At 52.9% G+C, this 22,805-nt stretch overlaps 1 protein-coding gene across 1 annotated transcript in view; it reads left to right on the top strand.

Moving 5' to 3' along the window:
• The window catches only part of LOC137373519 (1-phosphatidylinositol 4,5-bisphosphate phosphodiesterase beta-2-like), a 463,682-nt gene that overhangs the window by 179,780 nt on the left and 261,097 nt on the right, over window positions 1–22,805 (top strand). The window contains exons 16-18 of the mRNA XM_068038391.1: window positions 6,402–6,498; window positions 7,425–7,509; window positions 11,647–11,771. Of these exons, the coding sequence (XP_067894492.1) occupies window positions 6,402–6,498; window positions 7,425–7,509; window positions 11,647–11,771 (307 nt within the window). The remainder of the gene's footprint in view (window positions 1–6,401; window positions 6,499–7,424; window positions 7,510–11,646; window positions 11,772–22,805) is intronic.

Raw genomic sequence — 22,805 nt, 5'->3', positions numbered from 1 at the left:
TGGGGGGAGGCGCTGTATCCCCTCGCTCCCTGTGGGGAGGCGCTGTATCCCCTTGCTCCCCAGGGGAAGGCGCTGTATCCCCTTGCTCCCATTGGGGAGGCGCTGTATCCCCTCGCTCCCTGGGGGGAGGCGCTGTATCCCCTCGCTCCCTGGGGGGAGGCGCTGTATCCCCTCGCTCCCTGTGGGGAGGCGCTGTATCCCCTCGCTCCCCGGGGGGATGCGCTGTATCCCCTCGCTCCCCAGGGGGATGCGCTGTATCCCCTCGCTCCCTGTGGGGGAGGCGCTGTATCCCCTTGCACCCTGTGGGGAGGCGCTGTATCCCCTCGCTCCCCAGGGGGATGCGCTGTATCCCCTCGCTCCCCAGGGGGAGGCGCTATATCCCCTTGCTCCCTGGGGGGTGGCGCTGTATCCCCTTGCTCCCTGTGGGAGGCGCTTTATCCCCTCGCTTCCTGGGGGGAGGCGCTGTCTCCCCTCGCTCCCCAGGGGTAGGCGCTGTATTCCCTCGCTCCCCGGCGGGAGGCGCTGTATCCCCCTGCTCCCCTGGGGGAGGCGCTGTGTCCCCTCACTCCCCAGGGGGAGCCGCTGTATCCCCTCGCTCCCTGTGGGAGGCGCTGTATCCCCTCACTCCCCAGGGGAAGGCGCTGTATCCCCTCGCTCCCTGTGGGAGGCGCTGAATCCCCTCGCTCCCCAGGGGAAGACGCTGTATCCCCTCGCTCCCCAGGGGAAGGCGCTGAATCCCCTCGCTCCCCAGGGGAAGGCGCTGTATCCCCTCGCTCCCCAGGGGAAGGCGCTGTATCCTCTCGCTCCCCAGGGGGAGGCACTGTATCCCTTCGCTCCCCAGGGGGAGGTGCTGCGTCCCCTCGCTCCCCGGGGGGAGGCGCTGTATCCCCTCGCTCCCCAGGGGAGGCGCTATATCCCCTTGCTCCCCAGGGGAAGGCGCTGTATCCCCTCGCTCCCTGTGGGGAGGCGTTGTATCCCCTCGCTCACCGGGGGGAGGCGCTGTCTCCCCTCACTCCCCAGGGGGAGGCGCTGTATCCCCTCGCTCCCCAGGGGAAGGCGCTGTATCCCCTCGCTGCCCTGGGGGAGGCGCTGTATCCCCTCACTCCCCAGGGGGAGGCGCTGTATCCCCTCGCTCCCCTGGGGGAGGCGCTGTATCCCCTTGCTCCCTGGGGGGAGGCGCTGTATCCCCTCGCTCCCTGTGGGGAGGCGCTGTATCCCCTTGCTCCCCAGGGGAAGGCGCTGTATCCCCTCGCTCCCTGTGGGAAGGTGCTGTCTCCCCTCGCTCCCTGTGGGGAGGCGCTGTATCCCCTCGCTCCCTGTGGGGAGGCGCTGTATCCCCTTGCTCCCCAGGGGAAGGCGCTGTATCCCCTCGCTCCCCGGGGGGAGGCGCTATATCCCCTCGCTCCCCGGGGGGAGGTGCTGTATCCCCTCGCTCCCTGTGGGGAGGCGCTGTATCCCCTCGCTCCCCAGGGGAAGGCGCTGTTTCCCCTCGCGCCCCGTTGGGAGGTGCTGTATCCCCTCGCTCCCTGTGGGGAGGCGCTGTATCCCCTCGCTCCCCATGGGAAGGCGCTGTATCCCCTCGCTCTCCGCGGGGAGGCGCTGTATCCCCTCGCTCCCCAGGGGAAGGCGTTGTCTCCCCTCGCTCCCCGGGGGGAGGCGCTGTATCCCCTCGCTCCCTGTGGGGAGGTGCTGTATCCCCTCGCTCCCTGTGGGGAGGCACTGTACCCCCTCGCTCCCCGGGGGAAGGCGCTGTATCCCCTCGCTCCCCGGGGGGAGGCGCTGTATCCCCTCGCTCCCCGGGGGGAGGCGCTGTATCCCCTCGCTCCCCAGGGGAAGGCGTTGTATCCCCTCGCTCCCCGGGTGGAGGCGCTGTATCCCCTCGCTCCCTGTGGGGAGGTTCTTTATCCCCTCGCTCCCTGTGGGGAGGCGCTGTATCCCCTCGCTCCCTGTGGGGATGCGCTGTATCCCCTCGCTCCCTGTGGGGAGGCGCTGTATCCCCTCGCTCCCTGTGGGAAGGTGCTGCATCCCCTCGCTCCCCGGGGGGATGCGCTGTATCCCCTTGCTCCCCAGGGGAAGGCGCTGTATCCCCTCGCTCCCTGTGGGGAGGCGCTGTATCCCCTTGCTCCCTGTGGGGAGGCGCTGTATCCCCTCGCTCCACAGGGGAAGGCGCTGTATCCCCTCGCTCCCCGCGGGGGGAGGCGCTGTATCCCCTCGCTCCCCAGGGGAAGGCGCTGTATCCCCTCGCTCCCCGGGGTGAGGCGCTGTATCCCCTCGCTCCCCGGGGGGAGGCGCTGTATCCCCTCGCTCCCCAGGGGAAGGCGCTGTATCCCCTCGCTCCCCGGGGGGAGGCGCTGTATCCCCTCGCTCCCCAGGGGAAGGCACTGTATCCCCTCGCTCCCTGTGGGGAGGCGCTGTATCCCCTTGCTCCCTGTGGGGAGGCGCTGCATCCCCTTGCTCCCCGGGGTGGAGGCGCTGTATCCCCCCGCTCCCCTGGGGGAGGCGCTGTATCCCCTCACTCCCCATGGTGAGGCGCTGTATCCCCTCGCTCCCCTGGGGGAGGCTCTGTATCCCCTCGCTCCCCAGGGGACGGCGCTGTATCCCCTCGCTCCCTGTGGGGAGGCGCTGTATCCCCTCGCTCCCTGGGGGGAGGCGCTGTATCCTTTCGCTCCCTGTGGGAAGTTGCTGTCTCCCCTCGCTCCCTGTGGGGAGACGCTGTATCCCCTTGCTCCCCAGGGGAAGGCGCTGTATCCCCTCGCTCCCTGTGGGGAGGCGCTGTATCCCCTCGCTCCCTGTGGGGAGACGCTGTATCCCCTTGCTCCCCAGGGGAAGGCGCTGTATCCCCTTGCTCCCTGTGGGGAGGCGCTGTATCCCCTCGCTCCCTGGGGGGAGGCGCTGTATCCCCTCGCTCCCTGGGGGGAGGCGCTGTATCCCCTCGCTCCCTGGGGGGAGGCGCTGTATCCGCTCGCTCCCTGTGGGGGAGGCGCTGTATCCCCTCGCTCCCTGGGGGGAGGCGCTGTATCCCCTCGCTCCCTGGGGGGAGGCGCTGTATCCCCTCGCTCCCTGTGGGGAGGCGCTGTATCCCCTCGCTCCCCGGGGGGATGCGCTGTATCCCCTCGCTCCCCAGGGGGATGCGCTGTATCCCCTCGCTCCCTGTGGGGGAGGCGCTGTATCCCCTCGCTCCCTGTGGGGAGGCGCTGTATCCCCTCGCTCCCCAGGGGGATGCGCTGTATCCCCTCGCTCCCCAGGGGGAGGCGCTATATCCCCTTGCTCCCTGGGGGGAGGCGCTGTATCCCCTTGCTCCCTGTGGGAGGCGCTTTATCCCCTCGCTTCCTGGGGGGAGGCGCTGTCTCCCCTCGCTCCCCAGGGGTAGGCGCTGTATTCCCTCGCTCCCCGGGGGGAGGCGCTGTATCCCCCCAGCTCCCCTGGGGGAGGCGCTGTATCCCCTCACTCCCCAGGGGGAGGCGCTGTATCCCCTCGCTCCCTGTGGGAGGCGCTGTATCCCCTCACTCCCCAGGGGAAGGCGCTGTATCCCCTCGCTCCCTGTGCGAGGCGCTGAATCCCCTCGCTCCCCAGGGGAAGGCGCTGTATCCCCTCGCTCCCTGTGGGAGGCGCTGAATCCCCTCGCTCCCCAGGGGAAGACGCTGTATCCCCTCGCTCCCCAGGGGAAGGCGCTGAATCCCCTCGCTCCCCAGGGGAAGGCGCTGTATCCCCTCGCTCCCCAGGGGAAGGCGCTGTATCCTCTCGCTCCCCAGGGGGAGGCACTGTATCCCTTCGCTCACCAGGGTGAGGCGCTGTATGCCCTCGCTCCCCGGGGGGAGGCGCTGTATCCCCTCGCTCCCCAGGGGGAGGCGCTGCGTCCCCTCGCTCCCCGGGGGGAGGCGCTGTATCCCCTCGCTCCACAGGGGAAGGCGCTGTATCCCCTTGCTCCCCGGGGGGAGGCGCTGTATCCCCTCGCTCCCCAGGGGAAGGCGCTGTATCCCCTCGCTCCCCGGGGTGAGGCGCTGTATCCCCTCGCTCCCCGGGGGGAGGCGCTGTATCCCCTCGCTCCCCAGGGGAAGGCGCTGTATACCCTCGCTCCCCGGGGGGAGGCGCTGTATCCCCTCGCTCCCCGGGGGGAGGCGCTGTATCCCCTCGCTTCCCAGGGGAAGGCGCTGTATCCCCTCGCTCCCTGTGGGGAGGCGCTGTATCCCCTTGCTCCCTGTGGGGAGGCGCTGCATCCCCTTGCTCCCCGGGGGGAGGCGCTGTATCCCCCCGCTCCCCTGGGGGAGGCGCTGTATCCCCTCACTCCCCATGGGGAGGCGCTGTATCCCCTCGCTCCCCTGGGGGAGGCGCTGTATCCCCTCGCTCCCCAGGGGACGGCGCTGTATCCCCTCGCTCCCTGTGGGGAGGCGCTGTATCCCCTCGCTCCCTGGGGGGGAGGCGCTGTATCCTTTCGCTCCCTGTGGGAAGGTGCTGTCTCCCCTCGCTCCCTGTGGGGAGGCGCTGTATCCCCTCGCTCCCTGTGGGGAGACGCTGTATCCCCTTGCTCCCCAGGGGAAGGCGCTGTATCCCCTTGCTCCCTGTGGGGAGGCGCTGTATCCCCTCGCTCCCTGGGGGGAGGCGCTGTATCCCCTCGCTCCCTGGGGGGAGGCGCTGTATCCCCTCGCTCCCTGGGGGGAGGCGCTGTATCCCCTCGCTCCCTGTGGGGGAGGCGCTGTATCCCCTCGCTCCCTGGGGGGAGGCGCTGTATCCCCTCGCTCCCTGGGGGGAGGCGCTGCATCCCCTCGCTCCCTGTGGGGAGGCGCTGTATCCCCTCGCTCCCCGGGGGGATGCGCTGTATCCCCTCGCTCCCCAGGGGGATGCGCTGTATCCCCTCGCTCCCTGTGGGGGAGGCGCTGTATCCCCTCGCTCCCTGTGGGGAGGCGCTGTATCCCCTCGCTCCCCAGGGGGATGCGCTGTATCCCCTCGCTCCCCAGGGGGAGGCGCTATATCCCCTTGCTCCCTGGGGGGAGGCGCTGTATCCCCTTGCTCCCTGTGGGAGGCGCTTTATCCCCTCGCTTCCTGGGGGGAGGCGCTGTCTCCCCTCGCTCCCCAGGGGTAGGCGCTGTATTCCCTCGCTCCCCGGGGGGAGGCGCTGTATCCCCCCGCTCCCCTGGGGGAGGCGCTGTATCCCCTCACTCCCCAGGGGGAGGCGCTGTATCCCCTCGCTCCCTGTGGGAGGCGCTGTATCCCCTCACTCCCCAGGGGAAGGCGCTGTATCCCCTCCCTCCCTGTGGGGAGGCGCTGTATCCCCTCGCTCCCTGGGGGGAGGCGCTGTATCCTTTCGCTCCCTGTGGGAAGGTGCTGTCTCCCCTCGCTCCCTGCGGGGAGGCGCTGTATCCCCTCGCTCCCTGGGGGGAGGCGCTGTATCCCCTCGCTCCCTGGGGGGAGGCGCTGTATCCCCTCGCTCCCTGTGGGGGAGGCGCTGTATCCCCTCGCTCCCCAGGGGTAGGCGCTGTATTCCCTCGCTCCCCTGGGGGGGGCGCTGTATCCCCCCGCTCCCCTGGGGGGGGCGCTGTATCCCCTCACTCCCCAGGGGGAGGCGCTGTATCCCCTCGCTCCCTGTGGGAGGCGCTGTATCCCCTCACTCCCCAGGGGACGGCGCTGTATCCCCTCCCTCCCTGTGGGGAGGCGCTGTATCCCCTCGCTCCCTGGCGGGAGGCGCTGTATCCTTTCGCTCCCTGTGGGAAGGTGCTGTCTCCCCTCGCTCCCTGTGGGGAGGCGCTGTATCCCCTCGCTCCCTGTGGGGAGACGCTGTATCCCCTTGCTCCCCAGGGGAAGGCGCTGTATCCCCTTGCTCCCTGTGGGGAGGCGCTGTATCCCCTCGCTCCCTGGGGGGAGGCGCTGTATCCCCTCGCTCCCTGGGGGGAGGCGCTGTATCCCCTCGCTCCCTGGGGGGAGGCGCTGTATCCCCTCGCTCCCTGTGGGGGAGGCGCTGTATCCCCTCGCTCCCTGGGGGGAGGCGCTGTATCCCCTCGCTCCCTGGGGGGAGGCGCTGTATCCCCTCGCTCCCCGGGGGGATGCGCTGTATCCCCTCGCTCCCTGTGGGGAGGCGCTGTATCCCCTCGCTCCCCAGGGGGAGGCGCTGTATCCCCTCGCTCCCTGTGGGGAGGCGCTGTATCCCCTCGCTCCCCAGGGGGATGCGCTGTATCCCCTCGCTCCCCAGGGGGAGGCGCTGTATCCCCTCGCTCCCTGTGGGGAGGCACCACCCTGTCAGGCTTGGCCTAAATCACTTACTCACTCCTGGGAATGGAGCTAGGACATGCCCAGAGTTTTGCAGAGATGGACCTGCTATCTTGACTGCCGAGTGAGGCATTGCTTTGTCTGGAATTGTTTGTAGCTGCCCTGTAACTCATACTTGTTGGTGTGTTCTTTCCTAACAGGGCACTGCTGCCCAGGAAGTGACAGCATATGAAGAGATGTCCAGGCTGGTCAACTACATTCAGCCTGTGAAGTTCAAGTCCTTTGAAGTGGCTCAGAGTAAGATATCTGCCTGTCTTCCTGTACTCTCACAGCACTCAATGCAGTTTACTCCTTCTGTCCTGGCAAGCCTCAAGCCCATTGGTGTCCAATGAAGAACAGGGACTGAAAAACCCAACCTGTGTGAGGACAGCACATTGCTGGACCACAATTGATTGCAGTATCAGAACTGAGTGGTTATAACTGTACGGAAAGACTGAACAGGCTGAGGCTCTTTTCTTTTGAAAAGAGGGATGTCCTGAGGGATGTCCTGATAGAGGTCTTTAAGAGAATGAAAGGGTTTGATAGGGTAGGTGTAAGACCAGAACTTGGGGCCATAAATATAAGATAGTCACCAATAAATCCACTGTGGAATTGAGGAGAAACTTCATCACTAAGACAGTGGTTAGAATGTGGAGCTCACTACCACATGGAGCAGCAGAGGTGAATAGCATAGACACATATAAGGGGAAGCTGAATAAGTACATGAGGAAAAACGGAAAGAAGGTTATATAATAGGATTAGAAGAAGCTGGGTGGGGACCATCGCTTGGAGCACGAACACCGGCATAGACCAGTTGTGTCGAATGGTCTGTTTCTGTGCTGTACATTCTGTGTAATTCTATGTAATATTACTCCGATCCATATAAACACATGTTGGCAGCACCATACATGCCAAAGCAGAACCTGCAGTTCCATGTTTACCTGCTCTTTCGCTGCCCTTATGAAATACATTCTCCGATCACTGACCTGTGCTACAGATGATGACCACAGGATGGGAGCTGCTCTCCAGTAACTGCAAGACTGAAAGAAACAATCTTCCATTTATAGCACTTTTCACAACCTCAGAACTTACCCCAAAGAGCTTATTTGATACACAGAGTGTCACCCTATCCTGGTAAAGCTACAATAAAAATACTCGCTGAACTTGCTTTCTTCATTTTACAGAAAGAAACAAATCCTGCATCATCTCATCCTTCACAGAGACCAAAGCTCTGGATCTGCTCGTGAAATTCCCCTTTGACTTTGTCGAGTATCCTTTCAAAAGCTGTCAGGAACTGGGTTCATGCTGAGACTCCACACTGAACAGTGCTATTCAATAACTGGGCAGCTAACGCTGAGGGCTTAGTGCACATTACTGAGAGAGAGAAGGCTAATATATTAGCTACAACACAACATAGCAAGATAAAAAGAATATACAATTCCCTGGAGTGAACTACAGGCTGGAATCTAATCAAAGAGTTCGGGTGGTTTATATATAAAATAACAGATACTCGGGAGTGAGTTACAGCCTTAGATCTAACTGCAGGGTTCAGGGTGAAGGGAGTGGGGGTTTATATGTAAACTGACAGATATTCGGGAGCGAGTTACAGCCTGGGATCTAATCACGAGGTTTAGGTGCTTTATTTATTAACTAACAAATACCCAGGAGTGAGTTACACTCTGGAATCTCATTGAGGGGATCAAGAGTTTATATATAGAATAACATATACCCAGGAATGAGTTGCAGCCTGGAACTGAGGGGTTCAGGGGGAATACCTGGGAGTGTTTTTTTAATCTCTGTTGTCCATTTAGTGCGGAGGGGATGGAAGCTAGGGCAGTTACATGCTCCTCTTGCAGGATGTGGGAGGTGAGGGTCACCACTTGTGTCCCTGCTGACTTCACCTGTGAGAAATGCACCCAACTGCAGCTCCTCGCAGACCGCGTTAGGGAACTGGAGCTGGAGCTGGAGCTGGATGAACTTCGGATCATTCAGGATGCTGAGGGGGTGACAGCGAGCAGTTATAGGGAAGTAGTGACACCTAAGGTACAGGATAAAGGTAGCTGGGTGACCGTCAGGGGAGGGAAAGGGAATAGGCGCACAGTGCAGGGATCCCCTGTGGCCGTTCCCCTCAATAATACGTATACCGTTTTGGATACGGTTGGGGAGGACGACCTACCAGGGGAAAGCCACAGCGGCCAGGTCTCTGGCACTGAGCCTGGCTCTGTGGCTCAGAAGGGAAGGGGGGAGAATAGGAGAGCGATAGTGATAGGAGATTCAATGGTTAGAGGAACAGACAGGAGATTCTGTGGTCGCGATCGAGACTCCCGGATGGTATGTTGCCTCCCGGGTGCCAGGGTCAGGGATGTCTCGGATCGAGTCTACAGGATTCTTAAGGGGGAGGGGGAGCAGCCAGAAGTCGTGGTACACATCGGTACCAATGACGTAGCTAGGAAAAGGGATGAGGACCTGAAACGCGAATGTAGGGAGTTAGGTTGGAAGCTAAAAGGCAGGACGAGCAGAGTAGTAATCTCAGGATTGATACCGGTGCCACGTGCTAGTGAGGCTAGAAACAGAGAGCGAGTGCAGCTGAACACGTGGCTACAGAGCTGGTGTAGGAGGGAGGGCTTCAGATATGTGGATCATTGGGATACCTTCTGGGGAAGGTGGGACCTGTACAAGAAGGACGGGTTGCATCTGAACTGGAGGGGCATCAATATCCTGGGCGGGAGGTTTGCTAGAGCTCTTCGGGAGGGTTTAAACTAGTTTGGCAGGGGGATGGGAACCGGAGCCATGGATCAGTGGATGGGGTAGTTGTTAAACAGGCAGATACAGAGTGAAAGAGTCTGTGAGGAAGGTTAGACAGTTGACAGGGCAAAGTTGCAGCCAGTATGATGGGTTGAAGTGTGTCTATTTTAACGCAAGAAGTGTCAGGAATAAGGGTGATGAACTTAGAGCATGGATCAGTACTTGGAGCTACGATGTTGTGGCCATTACGGAGACGTGGATATCACAGGGGCAGGAATGGATGTTGGATGTTCCAGGGTTTAGATGTTTCAAAAGGAATAGGGAGGGAGGTAAAAGAGGTGGGGGAGTGGCATTGCTAATCAGGGATAGTATCACAGCTGCAGAAAGGGAGGTCGTCGAGGAGGGTTTGTCTACTGAGTCATTATGGGTGGAAGTCAGAAACAGGAAAGGAGCAGTCACTTTGGGAGTTTTCTATAGACCCCCCAATAGTAACAGAGACACGGAGGAACAGATTGGGAGGCAGATTTTGGAAAGGTGCAGAAGTAACAGGGTTGTTGTCATGGGTGACTTCAATTTCCCTAATATTGATTGGAACCTCCTTAGTGCAAATAGTTTGGATGGAGCAGTTTTGTCAGGTGTGTCCAGGAAGGTTTCCTGACTCAATATGTAGATAGGCCGACTAGAGGGGAGGCTATGTTGGACTTGGTGCTTGGCAACGAACCAGGCCAGGTGGCAGATCTCTCGGTGGGAGAGCATTTCGGTGATGGTGATCACAACTCCCTGACCTTTACTATAGTCATGGAGAGGGACAGGAGCAGACGGGATGGGAAAATATTTAATTGGGGGAGGGGGAATTACAATGCTATTAGGCAGGAACTGGGGAGCATAAATTGGGAACAGATGTTCTCAGGGAAATGCACGACAGAAATGTGGAGGTTGTTTAGGGAGCACTTGCTGCAACTGCTGGATAGGTTTGTCCCGATGAGGCAAGGAAGGGATGGTAGGGTGAAGGAACCTTACCAACTGGAATCTAATGGAAGTGTTGTTTATATATAGAAAAACAGATACCCAGGAATGACTTAGACCATTCTGTGACAACTGTGTTCCTTTGTGGAATGGTGCTGCAGGTATCTTTAGTGAATTGTTGTTGCTTCATCTGCCACTGCCTCTCTTATTCTTATATTCTTAGCAGCATATCATTCTGCTGCCTCATAACTCTACTGCCTGTCACATCTCTTATTCTGATTGTGTGATGTCACCTACCCTCACCTCATCCCTGCTCCAAAACATCAGTCTCCAAAACAAGAGTGATGTCGAACTTTATTGAAATCCACTGCAGTCCGTCCCACTACCACCCACAGCCCTGGTGCCCCATCACTTCATCAAGCCTGGTCTTCACATTTTAGCTTAATTCACTGTTTCCTCTTCTCTTCCCCTCCTTTCCCCCTTCCCCCGCCCTTTCACCCTTCGCTTCTTCCTCCTCATTTTCTCCACTCCCACCTTACCCATTTAGCTAAAAAAAAAGCAAAATACTGCGGATGCTGGAAATCTGAAATAAGAACAAGAAATGCTGGAACCACTCAGCAGGTCTGGCAGCATCTGTGGAAAGAGAAGCAGAGTTAACGTTTCAGGTCAGTGACCCTTCTTCGGAACCCAAAGAAGGGTCACTGACCCGAAACGTTAACTCTGCTTCTCTTTCCACAGATGCTGCCAGACTTGCTGAGTGGTCCCAGCATTTCTTGTTTTTATTACCCATTCAGCTTCTCCCTCCCCCCTTTCCCCATTCCTTTGCCCCTTTCCTCTTCTCGCCTCTTCCTGTTGCTGATACTCCCTCCCAGAACCCCATTTTCCTTTGTTATGCCGGTCACTGCCTCTCGGCTCCCCAGTCCAGCAAGCCCTTCATGAAGCCTGAATCCATGCAGGAGTTGGGGATACAGTCTAATCCATCCCTCCGTTGTTCCCCCTCCAGCTCCTCACTGTGTCCTTTCTGTTTAAGCCTTCCAACCTCCATCTACCATTGACAATGGAGACTGAGGGCCAATCGCAGCCTTCTTTCTGTGGGCCTGTGAAATTCACGACAGCTGGAGTTCGATAATTTCAGAGCATAACGGGCCCCCCATTTTACTTTTATCTTTAGTTATTTTTTTCTTTTTTCTTATTTTTTTGTGTTTATTATAGTTTAGTTTGTTCAGTTTGTTTCTACTGTGCCTACCCACTGTTTTTTTTTCATGTTTGTGCTTGTGGCTGTTCAGTTTTCAGTCCATTAACACCCTATCTGTACTAATGCTTTGTCTTTCAACACACCATTAACATACCATTTGCCTTTGCTCCATGACCTTCTGGTCAGCTATTCTGTGACCTTGTCCTATCAACACCATCTTTTTTGTTATCTCTTGCCCCATCCCCGCTTTACTTGCTTAAAATCTTTTACATTTCTTATATCTGCCAGTTCTGAAGAAGGGTTACTGACCTGAAACGTTAACTCTGCTTCTCTCTCTACAGATGCTGTCAGACCTGCTGAGTTTTTCCAGCACTTTCTGTTTTTATTTCAGATTTCCAGCATCCGCAGTATTTTGCTTTTATTCAGGTAGCAGCCTCCCATCTTCAGGAAGGGCTGCCCGATGCCTCACAGGTCTCTGAATTCCTATACAACCCCCACAGATACAACAAGAGACAAATGAGTCGCATTTATCCCAAGGGGACTCGAGTGGATTCCTCAAACTACATGCCCCATATCTTCTGGAATGCTGGCTGTCAGATGGTAGCTCTCAACTTCCAGACTGCAGGTGAGTGGCGGAGCAGAGGGATTGGCCTCAGGGAGCCCGATTTTAACTCACTCAAAACTCGTTCAATTATGCACAGTCAAAATCAGCCAGAGGGACTCTGGGTCTCAGTCAGTCAGTAGATTAACCCTGGTGGTTTGTAAGAGATTAGTAACAACAACTTGCATTTATGTAGCACCATTAACATTGTAAAATGTCCCTAGGCTTTTCAAATGAACATTAACAAAGAAAAATTGACATTGAGCCGCTTAAGGAGATATTAGGACAGGCGACCAAAAGCTTGGCCAAAGAGGTGGGTTTTCAGGAGGGTCTTAATGTAAGAGAGAGAGGTAGAGAGGTTTAGGGTGGGAATTTCAGAGCTTAGGGCCCAGGTAGTTGAAAACGCAGCCACCAGTGGTGGAGTGATGGGAATTGAGGGTACACAAGAGTTGGAGGAGCACAGAGATCTCAACCATGAGAATTAATGAGACAGTTAATTGGAGATTAATCAAACAGAGCAGATTAATAAAATGAAGGCGATTAATGAGACAATTAATTAGAGATTAACAAGAGGTTGTAGGTTGCAGATGACACAAAACTTGGAAGTATTGTGAACTGTGAGGAACATAATGAAAGACTTCAAGAGGACATAGATAGGCTGGTGGAACAAGTGGACATGTGGCAGATAAAATTTAATGCAGAGAAGTGTGAAGTGATACAATTTGGTTGGAAGAACAAGCAAAGGCAATATAAATTAAAGGATACAATTCTAAAGGGGAGCAGAGGGATCTGGGGGTACATGTGCACAAATCATTGAAGGTAACAGGGCAGGTTGATAAAGTGTTTAATAAGACATATGGGATCCGGGGCTTTACAAATAGAGGCGTAGAGTACAAAATCAAGCAAGTTATGTTAAACCTGTATGAAACACTGGTTCAGCCTCAACTGGAGTATTGCGTCTAGTTCTGGGCAACACACTTTGGGAAGGATGTGAAAACATTAGAGAGGGTGCAGAAAAGATTTACGAGAATGGTTCCAGGAATGAGAGACTTCAGTTACAAGGATAGATTGGAGAAGCTGGGGTTATTCTCCTTAGAGAAGAGAAGGTTGAGAGGAGATTTGATAGAGGTGTTCAAAATCATGAGGTGTCTGGACAGAGCAGATAGGGGCAAACTATTCCCACTGGCAGTAGGGTCGAGAACCAGAGGACACCGATTTAAGGTGATTGGCAAAAGAACCAGAGGTGAAATGAGGAGAAACTTTTTTACAAGGCGTGTGGTTAGGATCGGGAAGGCACTGCCTGAGAGTGTGGTGAACACACATTCAATCGAAGTCTTCAAAAGAGAATTGGATAATTATCTAAGGAGAAAAGAATTGGAGGGCGACAGGGAAGGGGCGGGGAGTGGGATTAGGTGAGTAGTTGTGACAGAGAGCTGGCACGCACACGACGGGCTCAATGGCCTCCCTTCTATGCTGTAACCATTCTATGATTCTAGGTTAATGAGCCAGTTAACCAGAGATTAATCAGAGGAAAGAGATTAACAAAAGAGATTGGTGTGAGAGGTAACAAAACAACAGAGATGAACAACAATGCTAACAGAAGATTAATAGTATGAACAAAATTAATGAGAGATTACTGAGAGAGAATAAGAGACTAATTTGAGGAATGAAACTGACAGAAGGAGCAGGACAACAGATGAAATAGAGTTGGACAGAGATTAATATAAAGGAGGTTTTCAAAAGGATTAATTAAAAATTAGAAAGTGATTAAGAAGAGGGTTGAAATAGTTTGGATAGCAACAATGAGAGGAAGTTTCCCATTGGTTTTTCCTCTTTTGACGGAGCGAACTGACGCTACATTAACATTAACACTTGTACTTTCATGAAATTATTTCCCAGATGTGGTCGGGCCCAGGGCATACCAGAATTACAATCTACAAATCCCACAGGCAGGGTAACAGCATTTCAGAGAACACCACTCAGAACTGGGAGATATCTGAAGTGGTGGCTGATATTTCAATGTCTGCACTGATATTCAGCTCATCCCACTTCCTGTCCATTGTGGTGCAAACACAGACACTGATACAGACGCAGCGCTTGATACAGGAAACTCTGATACAGACCCTGCGCTTGATACAGGAAACTCTGATACAGACCCTGCGCTTGATACAGGAAACTCTGATACTGACCCTGCGCTTGATACAGGAAACTCTGATACTGACCCTGCGCTTGATACAGGAAACTATGATACAGACCCTGCGCTTGATACAGGAAACTCTGATACAGACCCTGCGCTTGATACAGGAAACTCTGATACTGACCCTGCGCTTGATACAGGAAAATCTGATACAGACCCTGCGCTTGATACAGGAAACTCTGATACTGACCCTGCGGTTGATACAGGAAACTCTGATACTGACCCTGCGCTTGATACAGGAAACTCTGATACTGACCCTGCGCTTGATACAGGAAACTCTGATACAGACGCAGCGCTTGATACAGGAAACTCTGATACAGACACAGCGCTTGATACAGGAAACTCTGATACTGACCCTGGACTTGATACAGGAAACTCTGATACAGACCCTGGTCCTGATACAGGAAACTCTGATACAGACCCTGGACTTGATACAGGAAACTCTGATACTGACCCTGGACTTGATACAGGAAACTCTGATACAGACCCTGGACTTGATACAGGAAACTCTGATATTGACCCTGGACTTGATACAGGAAACTCTGATACTGACCCTGCGCTTGATACAGGAAACTCTGATACTGACCCTGGACTTGATACAGGAAACTCTGATACTGACCGTGGTCCTGATGCAGGAAACTCTGATACTGACCCTGGTCCTGATACAGGAAACTCTGATACTGACCCTGCGCTTGATACAGGAAACTCTGATACTGACCGTGGACTTGATACAGGAAACTCTGATACTGACCCTGGACTTGATACAGGAAACTCTGATACTGACCCTGGTCCTGATACAGGAAACTCTGATACTGACCCTGCGCTTGATACAGGAAACTCTGATACTGACCGTGGTCCTGATACAGGAAACTCTGATACTGACCCTGCGCTTGATACAGTAAACTCTGATACTGACCGTGGTCCTGATACAGGAAACTCTGATACTGACCCTGCGCTTGATACAGGAAACTCTGATACAGACCCTGGACTTGATACAGGAAACTCTGATACTGACCCTGGACTTGATACAGGAAACTCTGATACAGACCCTGGACTTGATACAGGAAACTCTGATACTGACCCTGGACTTGATACAGGAAACTCTGATACTGACCCTGGACTTGATACAGGAAACTCTGATACTGACCCTGCGCTTGATACAGGAAACTCTGATACTGACCCTGGACTTGATACAGGAAACTCTGATACTGACCGTGGTCCTGATACAGGAAACTCTGATACTGACCCTGGTCCTGATACAGGAAGCTCTGATACTGATCCTGGTCCTGATACAGGAAACTCTGATACTGACCCTGCGCTTGATACAGTAAACTCTGATACTGACCGTGGTCCTGATACAGGAAACTCTGATACTGACCCTGGACTTGATACAGGAAACTCTGATACAGACCCTGGACTTGATACAGGAAACTCTGATACTGACCCTGGATTTGATACAGGAAACTCTGATACAGACCCTGGACTTGATACAGGAAACTCTGATACTGACCCTGCGCTTGATACAGGAAACTCTGATACTGACCCTGGACTTGATACAGGAAACTCTGATACTGACCGTGGTCCTGATACAGGAAACTCTGATACTGACCCTGGTCCTGATACAGGAAACTCTGATACTGACCCTGGTCCTGATACAGGAAACTCTGATACTGACCCTGGACTTGATACAGGAAACTCTGATACTGACCCTGGACTTGATACAGGAAACTCTAATACTGACCCTGGTCCTGATACAGGAAACTCTGATACTGACCCTGCGCTTGATACAGGAAACTCTGATACTGACCGTGGTCCTGATACAGGAAACTCTGATACTGACCCTGCGCTTGATACAGGAAACTCTGATATTGACCCTGCGATTGATACAGGAAACTCTGATACTGACCCTGCGCTTGATACAGGAAACTCTGATACTGACCCTGCGCTTGATACAGGAAACTCTGATACTGACCGTGGTCCTGATACAGGAAACTCTGATACTGACCCTGGTCCTGATACAGGAAACTCTGATACTGACCCTGCGCTTGATACAGGAAACTATGATACAGACCCTGCGCTTGATACAGGAAACTCTGATACAGACCCTGCGCTTGATACAGGAAACTCTGATACTGACCCTGCGCTTGATACAGGAAACTCTGATACAGACCCTGCGCTTGATACAGGAAACTCTGATACTGACCCTGGACTTGATACAGGAAACTCTGATACAGACCCTGGTCCTGATACAGGAAACTCTGATACAGACCCTGGACTTGATACAGGAAACTCTGATACTGACCCTGGACTTGATACAGGAAACTCTGATACAGACCCTGGACTTGATACAGGAAACTCTGATACTGACCCTGGACTTGATACAGGAAACTCTGATACTGACCCTGCGCTTGATACAGGAAACTCTGATACTGACCCTGGACTTGATACAGGAAACTCTGATACTGACCGTGGTCCTGATACAGGAAACTCTGATACTGACCCTGGTCCTGATACAGGAAACTCTGATACTGACCCTGCGCTTGATACAGGAAACTCTGATACTGACCGTGGACTTGATACAGGAAACTCTGACACTGACCCTGGACTTGATACAGGAAACTCTGATACTGACCCTGGTCCTGATACAGGAAACTCTGATACTGACCCTGCGCTTGATACAGGAAACTCTGATACTGACCGTGGTCCTGATACAGGAAACTCTGATACTGACCCTACGCTTGATACAGTAAACTCTGATACTGACCGTGGTCCTGATACAGGAAACTCTGATACTGACCCTGCGCTTGATACAGGAAACTCTGATAAAGACCCTGGACTTGATACAGGAAACTCTGATACTGACCCTGGACTTGATACAGGAAACTCTGATACAGACCCTGGACTTGATACAGGAAACTCTGATACTGACCCTGGACTTGATACAGGAAACTCTGATACTGACCCTGGACTTGATACAGGAAACTCTGATACTGACCCTGCGCTTGATACAGGAAACTCTGATACTGACCCTGGACTTGATACAGGAAACTCTGATACTGACCCTGCGCTTGATACAGGAAACTCTGATACTGACCCTGGACTTGATACAGGAAACTCTGATACTGACCGTGGTCCTGATACAGGAAACTCTGATACTGACCCTGGTCCTGATACAGGAAACTCTGATACTGACCCTGGTCCTGATACAGGAAACTCTGATACTGACCCTGGACTTGATACAGGAAACTCTGATACTGACCCTGGACTTGATACAGGAAACTCTAATACTGACCCTGGTCCTGATACAGGAAACTCTGATACTGACCCTGCGCTTGATACAGGAAACTCTGATACTGACCGTGGTCCTGATACAGGAAACTCTGATACTGACCCTACGCTTGATACAGTAAACTCTGATACTGAGCGTGGTCCTGATACAGGAAACTCTGATACTGACCCTGCGCTTGATACAGGAAACTCTGATATTGACCCTGCGATTGATACAGGAAACTCTGATACTGACCCTGCGCTTGATACAGGAAACTCTGATACTGACCCTGCGCTTGATACAGGAAACTCTGATACTGACCGTGGTCCTGATACAGGAAACTCTGATACTGACCCTGGTCCTGATACAGGAAACTCTGATACTGACCCTGCGCTTGATACAGGAAACTATGATACAGACCCTGCGCTTGATACAGGAAACTCTGATACAGACCCTGCGCTTGATACAGGAAACTCTGATACTGACCCTGCGCTTGATACAGGAAACTCTGATACAGACCCTGCGCTTGATACAGGAAACTCTGATACTGACCCTGGACTTGATACAGGAAACTCTGATACAGACCCTGGTCCTGATACAGGAAACTCTGATACAGACCCTGGACTTGATACAGGAAACTCTGATACTGACCCTGGACTTGATACAGGAAACTCTGATACAGACCCTGGACTTGATACAGGAAACTCTGATACTGACCCTGGACTTGATACAGGAAACTCTGATACTGACCCTGCGCTTGATACAGGAAACTCTGATACTGACCCTGGACTTGATACAGGAAACTCTGATACTGACCGTGGTCCTGATACAGGAAACTCTGATACTGACCCTGGTCCTGATACAGGAAACTCTGATACTGACCCTGCGCTTGATACAGGAAACTCTGATACTGACCGTGGACTTGATGCAGGAAACTCTGATACTGACCCTGGACTTGATACAGGAAACTCTGATACTGACCCTGGTCCTGATACAGGAAACTCTGATACTGACCCTGCGCTTGATACAGGAAACTCTGATACTGACCGTGGTCCTGATACAGGAAACTCTGATACTGACCCTGCGCTTGATACAGTAAACTCTGATACTGACCGTGGTCCTGATACAGGAAACTCTGATACTGACCCTGCGCTTGATACAGGAAACTCTGATAAAGACCCTGGACTTGATACAGGAAACTCTGATACTGACCCTGGACTTGATACAGGAAACTCTGATACAGACCCTGGACTTGATACAGGAAACTCTGATACTGACCCTGGACTTGATACAGGAAACTCTGATACTGACCCTGGACTTGATACAGGAAACTCTGATACTGACCCTGCGCTTGATACAGGAAACTCTGATACTGACCCTGGACTTGATACAGGAAACTCTGATACTGACCGTGGTCCTGATACAGGAAACTCTGATACTGACCCTGGTCCTGATACAGGAAGCTCTGATACTGATCCTGGTCCTGATACAGGAAACTCTGATACTGACCCTGCGCTTGATACAGTAAACTCTGATACTGACCGTGGTCCTGATACAGGAAACTCTGATACTGACCCTGGACTTGATACAGGAAACTCTGATACAGACCCTGGACTTGATACAGGAAACTCTGATACTGACCCTGGACTTGATACAGGAAACTCTGATACAGACCCTGGACTTGATACAGGAAACTCTGATACTGACCCTGGACTTGATACAGGAAACTCTGATACTGACCCTGGACTTGATACAGGAAACTCTGATACTGACCCTGCGCTTGATACAGGAAACTCTGATACTGACCCTGGACTTGATACAGGAAACTCTGATACTGACCGTGGTCCTGATACAGGAAACTCTGATACTGACCCTGGTCCTGATACAGGAAACTCTGATACTGACCCTGGTCCTGATACAGGAAACTCTGATACTGACCCTGGACTTGATACAGGAAACTCTGATACTGACCCTGGACTTGATACAGGAAACTCTAATACTGACCCTGGTCCTGATACAGGAAACTCTGATACTGACCCTGCGCTTGATACAGGAAACTCTGATACTGACCGTGGTCCTGATACAGGAAACTCTGATACTGACCCTACGCTTGATACAGTAAACTCTGATACTGACCGTGGTCCTGATACAGGAAACTCTGATACTGACCCTGCGCTTGATACAGGAAACTCTGATATTGACCCTGCGATTGATACAGGAAACTCTGATACTGACCCTGCGCTTGATACAGGAAACTCTGATACTGACCCTGCGCTTGATACAGGAAACTCTGATACTGACCGTGGTCCTGATACAGGAAACTCTGATACTGACCCTGGTCCTGATACAGGAAACTCTGATACTGACCCTGCGCTTGATACAGGAAACTCTGATACTGACCCTGCGCTTGATACAGGAAACTCTGATACTGACCGTGGTCCTGATACAGGAAACTCTGATACTGACCCTGGTCCTGATATAGGAAACTCTGATACTGACCCTGCGCTTGATACAGGAAACTCTGATACTGACACTGCGCTTGATACAGGAAACTCTGATACTGACCCTGGACTTGATACAGGAAACGCTGATACTGACCCTGCGCTTGATACAGGAAACTCTGATACTGACCCTGGTCCTAATACAGGAAACTCTGATACTGACCCTGGACTTGATACAGGAAACTCTGATACTGACACTGCACTTTATACAGGAAACTCTGATACTGACCGTGGTCCTGATACAGGAAACTCTGATACTGACCCTGGTCCTGATACAGGAAACTCTGATACTGACCCTGCGCTTGATACAGGAAACTCTGGTACTGACCCTGGACTTGATACAGGAAACTCTGATACTGACCCTGGACTTGATACAGGAAACTCTGATACTGACCCTGGTCCTGATACAGGAAACTCTGATACTGACCCTGCGCTTGATACAGGAAACTCTGATACTGACCGTGGTCCTGATACAGGAAACTCTGATACTGACCCTGGTCCTGATATAGGAAACTCTGATACTGACCCTGCGCTTGATACAGGAAACTCTGATACTGACACTGCGCTTGATACAGGAAACTCTGATACTGACCCTGGACTTGATACAGGAAACGCTGATACTGACCCTGCGCTTGATACAGGAAACTCTGATACTGACCCTGGTCCTAATACAGGAAACTCTGATACTGACCCTGGACTTGATACAGGAAACTCTGATACTGACACTGCACTTTATACAGGAAACTCTGATACTGACCGTGGTCCTGATACAGGAAACTCTGATACTGACCCTGGTCCTGATACAGGAAACTCTGATACTGACCCTGCGCTTGATACAGGAAACTCTGATACTGACCCTGGACTTGATACAGGAAACTCTGATACTGACCCTGGACTTGATACAGGAAACTGTGATACTGACCCTGGTCCTGATACAGGAAACTCTGATACTGACCCTGCGCTTGATACAGGAAACTCTGATACTGACCGTGGTCCTGATACAGGAAACTCTGATACTGACCCTGCGCTTGATACAGGAAACTCTGATACTGACCCTGCGCTTGATACAGGAAACTCTGATACTGACCCTGCGCTTGATACAGGAAACTCTGATACTGACCGTGGTCCTGACACAGGAAACTCTGATACTGACCCTGGTGCTGATACAGGAAACTCTGATACTGACCCTGTGCTTGATACAGGAAACTCTGATACTGACCCTGCGCTTGATACAGGAAACTCTGATACTGACCATGGTCCTGATACAGGAAACTCTGATACTGACCCTGGTCCTGATATAGGAAACTCTGATGCTGACCCTGCGCTTGATACAGGAAACTCTGATACTGACACGGCGCTTGATACAGGAAACTCTGATACTGACCCTGGACTTGATACAGGAAACGCTGATACTGACCCTGCGCTTGATACAGGAAACTCTGATACTGACCCTGGTCCTAATACAGGAAACTCTGATACTGACCCTGGACTTGATACAGGAAACTCTGATACTGACACTGCACTTGATACAGGAAACTCTGTTACTGACCCTGGTCCTGATACAGGAAACTATGATACTGACCCTGGTCCTGATACAGGAAACTCTGATACTGACCCTGTGCTTGATACAGGAAACTGATACTGACCCTGCACTAGATACAGGAAACTCTGTTACTGACCCTTGTCCTGATACAGGAAACTCTGATACTGACCCTGGTCCTGATACAGGAAAATCTGATCCTGACCCTGGTCCTGATGCAGGAAACTCAGATACTGACCCTGGTCCTGATGCAGGAAACTGATACTGACCCTGGTCCTGATGCAGGAAACTAATATTGACACTGGTCCTGATACAAGAAACTCTGATACTGACCAGAGACCTGATACAAGAAACTCTGATACTGACCCTGGTCCTGATGCAGGAAACTCTGATACTGACCCTGCTCCTGATGCAGGAAACTCTGATACTGACCCTGGTCCTGATGCAGGAAACTCTGATACTGACCCTGGTCCTGATGCAGGAAACTCTGATACTGACCGTGGTCCTGATACAGGAAACTCTGATACTGACCCTGGTCCTGATACAGGAAGCTCTGATACTGATCCTGGTCCTGATACAGGAAACTCTGATACTGACCCTGCGCTTGATACAGTAAACTCTGATACTGACCGTGGTCCTGATACAGGAAACTCTGATACTGACCCTGGACTTGATACAGGAAACTCGGATACAGACCCTGGACTTGATACAGGAAACTCTGATACTGACCCTGGACTTGATACAGGAAACTCTGATACAGACCCTGGACTTGATACAGGAAACTCTGATACTGACCCTGGACTTGATACAGGAAACTCTGATACTGACCCTGGACTTGATACAGGAAACTCTGATATTGACCCTGCGATTGATACAGGAAACTCTGATACTGACCCTGGACTTGATACAGGAAACTCTGATACTGACCGTGGTCCTGATACAGGAAACTCTGATACTGACCCTGGTCCTGATACAGGAAACTCTGATACTGACCCTGGTCCTGATACAGGAAACTCTGATACTGACCCTGGACTTGATACAGGAAACTCTGATACTGACCCTGGACTTGATACAGGAAACTCTAATACTGACCCTGGTCCTGATACAGGAAACTCTAATACTGACCCTGGTCCTGATACAGGAAACTCTAATACTGACCCTGGTCCTGATACAGGAAACTCTGATACTGACCCTGCGCTTGATACAGGAAACTCTGATACTGACCGTGGTCCTGATACAGGAAACTCTGATACTGACCCTGCGCCTGATATAGGAAACTCTGATACTGACCCTGCGCTTGATACAGGAAACTCTGATACTGACACTGCGCTTGATACAGGAAACTCTGATACTGACCCTGGACTTGATACAGGAAACGCTGATACTGACCCTGCGCTTGATACAGGAAACTCTGATACTGACCCTGGTCCTAATACAGGAAACTCTGATACTGACCCTGGACTTGATACAGGAAACTCTGATACTGACACTGCACTTTATACAGGAAACTCTGATACTGACCGTGGTCCTGATACAGGAAACTCTGATACTG

This window comes from Heterodontus francisci, chromosome 9 (genome assembly GCF_036365525.1).
Source record: "Heterodontus francisci isolate sHetFra1 chromosome 9, sHetFra1.hap1, whole genome shotgun sequence".
Taxonomy (NCBI): domain Eukaryota; kingdom Metazoa; phylum Chordata; class Chondrichthyes; order Heterodontiformes; family Heterodontidae; genus Heterodontus; species Heterodontus francisci.
This window is presented reverse-complemented; position numbering and strand designations above follow the sequence as displayed.